The sequence below is a fragment of the Solea solea genome, chromosome 2 (assembly GCF_958295425.1).
Source record: "Solea solea chromosome 2, fSolSol10.1, whole genome shotgun sequence".
NCBI classification, from domain to species: Eukaryota; Metazoa; Chordata; class Actinopteri; order Pleuronectiformes; family Soleidae; genus Solea; species Solea solea.
In genome coordinates this window covers 16,016,900-16,023,877 of record NC_081135.1, presented here as the reverse complement: position 1 = coordinate 16,023,877, position 6,978 = coordinate 16,016,900, and the positions used below count along the sequence as shown (strand labels likewise).

At 45.7% G+C, this 6,978-nt stretch overlaps 1 protein-coding gene across 1 annotated transcript; it reads left to right on the top strand.

Annotated features, from left to right (window-relative positions):
- Positions 1–6,128, top strand: LOC131455382 (uncharacterized). Its single transcript, XM_058622977.1, has 7 exons — positions 1–98; positions 190–281; positions 640–757; positions 847–948; positions 1,024–1,194; positions 5,515–5,691; positions 5,910–6,128. The coding sequence occupies exons 1-7, from the start codon at positions 86–88 to the stop codon at positions 6,125–6,127; spliced, it is 891 nt and encodes a 296-aa protein (XP_058478960.1). The 5' UTR covers positions 1–85; the 3' UTR covers position 6,128.
- The last annotated feature ends 850 nt before the right edge of the window (positions 6,129–6,978 follow it).

Here is a 6,978-nt window from a genome sequence, read left to right as displayed (position 1 = left end):
CCAGAGTGGTGCTGGAAATACTGTTGGTGAGGAGGTGGAGCAGGTAAACAGCTTTCTCTCAAGGGCAGCTCTGACCACAAAATACATGACCAAGTCAGGTAGGATATAAGAATAACATGGCATGCTTTGACACAGCACCAGATGATAAAATTGATTTGAATTTACATATTCTCTGTTTTGTTTGTACAGGCAGAGCAGATATGATTACAATGCTTGCCATGGGATGGAACAAGAGGAAGGTGGATAGTCTCCATAAGACACTGGCAAAGCGATTTCTCAAAGTAAGAAGAGTACACTGTATTTTAACATTTACATTTGCCATTTCATGGTGAAATGGATGATAAGTGGACTGCATTTATATAGCACAGCAATCTAGTGTTTGCAACCACTCAAAATGCTTTACAAAGCTAGTCAACATTCACCTCATTCATGCATTCATACACAGGTGATTGAGGCTACTGTACCACCTGCTCATCAGAAATCATTCACATTACACAGCAAAAAGGGGTTAAGTATCTTTCCCAGGGATACTTTGAAATTGTAGACTGAAAAATATAAAGCATTTTTCAACAGCAGATAGATAATTGAATAACAATTTTTCTCACATTGTATTTTTTCTTCTGAAAACATTATAAATAGACTACACAGAGAGCAGAAATCGAAGCAGCAAATCTTCAGCGTCTCCAGCACGACCTCGGTATCACTCTGGATGACTTAGAACAGTGGGCTGAAGATGTGAAGCAGTGGGCAGCCACTGGTAAGTAACATGATCAGGTGTGTCGGTTTCGTACTGTTATTCATTTGGCTACATTTGGTTTCCAGCTTTGCTTGTTTCTGTTTTTCAAGAGAAACGTGGTGCTCATAGTAGTCGGGAAGAGCTCCAGAGAGAGATCGATGAGATCATCTATTCCCTCAGAAGGAAGAAGCATGATCTCTATCGACAAAATGGTATTTAGTTTTGCATCACTCAACAACTAATACTTCTTTGTTGTTCTAACTAATAATACTTTTTTAACCTAACAGACAGCAATCAAACAAGACACCGGAAACGGAGGAGACTGGGTGAGCTCAAAAAGAAACTCGGTGAGAAGATCATCCAGTACAACACTGTTGCTGCCAATGAAGACAAAATTGACACAGAAGCAGCATGCAGTCTCTCTGATGTGATTCTGCCTTGGGAAGCGCAAGGAGATGGTAAGTTAAGTGTTGGCATGGTTGTGCTTTAGAAAAGAGCTGTTTATAGTGGTTTAACATATAGTGCAAAGTAAATAGAAAAACTTAGCAGTAGTATGACAACAGCAGCAGCAAATTGGCCAATATTGATTCGATACCATATCAGCAGGAATCATACATGCTTTTATTACTGTTTTTTTGTAGTATGGAATGTAAGAAATGGCTTGATCAAGTGATATTACGCTAACGGAGAACAATAGTCAGCATCAGTATGTTTGAGAAAAACTGACCCATTTTTTAATAACCAATGGGTTGCATACATTATTAATAATAATAATAATAATAATAATAATAATAATAATAATAATAATGATAATACATTTAATTTAAAAGCGCCTTTCAGGTCACTCAAGGACACTTTACAAGCAAGATGAATTAAAATTAAAATCACACAATTACTTAAAAACCAAAAAAGGAGCACATAAAATCAACACAATAACTTTGGGGAAGTGGCGGTAAAATGAGGGGGGGTTAGAGGGAGTAGGCGGTCCGGAACAGGTGAGTTTTCAGTCTTGATTTGAAGAGGTGGAGAGAGTCACAGTTACGGAGGTCAGGTGGTAGTGAGTTCCAGAGCTGAGGAGCAGAGTGGTTGAAGGCTCTGCCCCCCATAGTGCTGAGGCGGGCAGGGGGCACAGAGAGGTGGATGGAGGAGGAGGATCTGAGGGAACGAGTGGGGATGATGACGTGCAGGAGATCACACAGGTAGGGAGGGGCAAGGTTGTGGATGGCCATGTATGTGTACAGGAGGAGTTTGTAGTTGATGCGGTGTTTGACAGGGAGCCAGTGGAGGTGCTGGAGGACGGGGTTGATGTGGTGGTGTGAGGGGGTCTTTGTGATGATACGGGCGGCTGAGTTTTGGACCAGTTGCAGTTTATGGAGATACTTTTGGGGGAGGCCATAGAGGAGAGAATTGCAGTAGTCAAGACGGGAGGTGACGAGACTGTGAACAAGGACGGCTGTGGAGTGGGGGGTGAGGGAGGGGCGGAGTCTGTTGATGTTGCGGAGATGAAAATAAGCGGTGCGGGTAGTGATGTTGATGTGTGAGTGAAAAGAGAGTGTGCTGTCGAGGATGACACCCAGACTCTTTACCTGAGGGGAGGGGGAAACTGAGGAGCTGTCAATGGTGAGGGAGAAGCTGTTTACTTTAGATAGGGTTCATTTAGTGCCGAGGAGGAGGAGTTCAGTTTTATTGCAGGTTAATTGAAGGAAGTTTGAGGTGAACCAGGTTTTTAGCTCAGAGAGACAAGAGGTGAGGGAGGGGGGTGGTAGTGTGGAATTTGGTTTGCAAGAAAAGTAGAGCTGGGTGTCATCCGCGAAGCAGTGGAACTGGATATTGAATTTACGGAGGATGTGGCCGAGGGGGAGGAGATAGATGATGAAGAGAAGGGGCCCCAGGACAGATCCCTGGGGCACACCTGTAGTGACTGGGGAAGGTTTTGAAGTGAAAGATTTGAGCTGTACACACTGAGTGCGGCCTGTGAGGTAAGAGTGGAACCAGCTGAGGGGAGTGTGGGAGAGGCCAATGGAGGAGAGTCTACTGAGGAGGATGGGGTGTGAGATGGTGTCAAAGGCAGCACTCAGATCGAGGAGGATGAGGATGGAGACAGAACCAGAATCAGCTGCAGTGAGGAGGTCGTTGGTTATTTTGATTAAGGCGGTCTCTGTGCTGTGACGGGGGCGGAAACCAGACTGGAAGGGCTCGTAGAGTGAATTGAGAGATAGGTGAGAGTGGAGTTGGGTGGCAACAGTTTTTTCGAGGATTTTAGAAATGAAGGGTAAGTTAGAAATGGGGCGGAGGTTATCGTAAATGTTGTGGTCGGAACCGGGTTTCTTTAATATGGGGGTGACAGCGGCAGTTTTGAAAAGTGAAGGGACTATTCCGGATGAGAGTGAGGAGTGGATAATAGCAGATATGAGGGGGAGCAGGGAGGAGGAGCAGGATTTGACTAGGGTTGTGGGGAGGGGATCGAGCTGACATGTGGTGGGCTTTGATTTGTGTATGAGGTCGGAGATTTCGGAGGTAGTGGGAAGAAAAAAACTGGAGAAGAGATGACAAGGAGGAGAGGGTTCAGATGGGGAGATAGGTGGCGAATTGTGATGTAGGTGCTGATGGATGTTATGAATTTTCTGGTTAAAATAGTCCATTATGGAGTTGCAGGTTTCTGTGGAATACAGGTGGAGGGGTAGAGAATTGGGTGGCTGGAGGATTTTGTTCATGACAGAGAAGAGGGTTTTTGAGTTTCCTTCATTGGAGAGGATGAGGCCGGAGTAATAACTGGTTTTGGTTTGTGAGATTAGGTCCTTATATTGTGTGATATGGGTAGTGTACATGTCCTTGTGGATGGTGAGACCAGTTCTTTTGTGAAGTCGCTCCAGTTGTCGGTTTTTGGATTTCATGGATCTAAGCTCGGGGGTAAACCAGGGGGCAGATGCGGAAAAGGACACAGACCGGGTTTTCAGGGGGGCGAGAGAGGTGAGCGTGTTGGTGAGGCAGGTGTTATAGAGAGCGACCAGTTCATATGGGTTGGAGAGGGAGTCAGGGATCTGAAAACTGTCGATAATGGAGCAGAGAGTGTTGATGTTAATGTCCTTAATATTACGAAATGAGATGAGACGGGGGGATTTGAGAGTAGAAAGGCGGAGTGTGGCGTTAAAAGTGAGGAGGAAGTGGTCTGTTACAGGGAAAGCATTGGCAGTGGGCTTGGAGGGGGTGAGACCAGAGCAGCAGACTAAGTCCAGTGTGTGTCCTTTAATGTGGGTGGGGAAATCTATGAGGTGTTGTATTCCGTAACTGTCCAGACAGGATGCAAAGTCTCTAGTGAGAGGCAGGTTGGTATTGTCCATGTGTATATTGAAGTCCCCCAGCAGGATTAAATTAGGAGAGAGAGTAGATCTATAAGTGAGTAGAGTGGAAAATTCACTGATAAAATCACTGTGTGGCTTGGGGGGGGCGGTAAACTGTGGCGATGATGGTTGGTGTGGGTCCAGGAAGCTTAAAAACAAGGCATTCAAATGTGCTACATGCAGGGACAGAGACGGGCGCGAGACCTCCTCCACGGCCGTTGCCTCTGGGACGGCAGATGTAAACAAAACCGGGAGGAGTGCATTCGTTGAGTGCGGAGAAGTCACTAGGCTGTTGCCAAGTTTCTGTTAAAAAGAGAAAGTCAAGCTTTCGGTCAGTGAGGAGATCTTGGATGAGGTGTCCTTTGCTTGTGAGTGAGCGGATGTTGAGCAGACCGAAGTTGACAGCGGAGGTGTCGTGTTTGACAGTAGTAGCATTAGCCGACCTAGCCAGGCCGGCTAATGCGTGATGGTTGACGGTACGGCCGGAGTTTCTGGGACAGCGACGAGAAGTGGACCAAGTAGAGTTGACTGTACTGGAGCCATTGTGCTGGAGATGTCTGCGGGACCCACGGTGGATGTAACGTCGGCGGGGTGGGCGAGTGATGTCCGGGTGATGATGCAGCTCCGGTGGTGGAGGCTCCGGTGCATTCCAGCGGATCCGAAGGAGGTCTGCGAGTAATGAAGTAGTCCTGCCACAGGATGATGGCAGAACGACAGTAGTATCCAAATGAGACCAAACCGGGTGAGAGAGTTGTTGGGCCACATGACGAGGAAGGAACCGGAAAAACTCAGAAAGCCGGTGGCGTGACAGCTAGCTTGAATTAGCAGCCGGTGTTTGCCCGTGCACTTTTGGACAGAAGTGTCGGAGCGACGGCATTTAACTGTGCGAGAGAAGCTGTTTTAGCTCTCGCGAATGAGTGGAAGCAGAGTCAGTTTTGTCACAAAGAACCATAGGCCAAAGCAGCGATAAAAACACTTGAAAAACACTTGAAAAACTACCGGTGAGCAGCGGCAACATACATGCCAGCGTCCACTCAAACCGGACATTCTAACCTTAAACATAAGATTATTCTTCTATTGATTTATATTGGAGATTTTAGATGCAGGTCGATGCAATCCGATACTCTTTTTTTTTTGCTGATATTGGACCAATAACAATACTGAATTGAGCAGTGGCATGCAGTTTTTTTTACTTTTTCAATGTTGTATTTGCATTATAATAGTTAGGGATGGTATCATTAGGTTTTCATAGCTGCCATTACTGCTCTACTCGTATGTGAGAATGAGTGTGAGAGCTGAAACTTACGCTTCGGTCAAACCACTACGGACATATATCCCTAGAATTGTGATCTACATAATGATCAACACTGTGAGGATTATGGTGGAACATGTGCAAAAGTTTTGATTCTGTCACATCTGTTCTCTTTTCCAAAATAGTGGTGAGCCTACGTACGAAGCAGCAACTTTTTGACCAGGTCCTGCTGGTCCGGCGCATGGAAGAGGAGAAACCTCTCATTGTGAAGGAGATGACCCAGCATCATCAGTGCCTGAGAAAGGCAATTGACAAACTAGACCACCTCCTTCATCACACTGAGGAAAACATAAAAAATCATAGTATGTTATACAAATATTCTATTTGTTAAAGATGAGCATTCCCAGTGACTGACATTTTTTTTTTATTATCAAATCTGAAAGCCCTTCTAATAAGTCCAGCTTGCTGTTTGTTTTTTACACAAAAACACAGCATCAGAGTTTGGCATTCAAACTGCATTACATGTTTCCAACTTGTTTGCCTAATTTTAAATCCCATTCTTCTTCAATTTTCACTCTAGCTACTCCTACGGATATGACAGAGGCCGGATACAGAGGACTGCACTGCTGTCTTTTACAGAAGAAAGATGCTCTACAAAAGAAACTGAGTGCAGTCACCAGCACCTATGTCCTTGTAGACACAGACCCCGGTTCCTTTGATATGCTGGAGGAAGACATGGAGGACTGTGAAGAGGACGACAGCAGTTCAGAACTTTCAGATGGAGAGGGAGAGATGTAGTTCGGCTGCATTTATTTATTGCACACACAGAACAGCAATGGGGGGGTCATCAGCCGCCACAAGTAAATTAATGTATGGATGGGGAATACTGCGGTGGATGCGACACATAAACAACTGTGCCGAAAGAACCGGACCACTGACTTACCGGCTCAGCGGGAAATCTCCTGGTACTCCCGATGGCCAGTTCGCCCCTGATATGAACACTTATTCTTTTCCTTTCGGCTGCTCCCTTCAGGGGTCACCACAGCGAATCAACCTCCTCCATCTCACCCTGTTCTCTGTATCCCTCTCTCACACCAACTAACTTCATGTCCTCTTTCACTACATCCATAAACCTTCTCTTTGGTCTTCCTCTGGACCTCCTGCCTGGGAGTTCCAACCCCAGCACCCTTCTACCAATATACTCACTATCACTCCTCTGTACATGACCAAACCATCTCATTCTGGCCTCTCTGACCTTATCTCCAAAACATCTAACATATGCTGTTCCTCTGATTGACTCATTCCTGATCCTATCCATCTTCGTCACTCCCAAAGAGAACCTCAACATCTTCATCTCTGCTACCTCCAGCTCTGCTTCCTGTCTTTTCCTCAGTGCCACTGTCTCTAGACCATACAGCATCGCTGGTCTCACCACTGTCTTGTATATCTTTCCTTTCACTCTGGCTGATACTCTTTTATCACACATTACCCCTGACACTTTTCTCCACCCATTCCAACCAGCTTGAACACGTTTCTTCACCTCTTTTCCACAATCTCCACTGCTCTGGACTGTTGACCCTAAATACTTAAAATCCTCCACCTTCTTTATCTCCACTCCCTGTAGCCTCATGGTTCCACTTGGGTTTCTC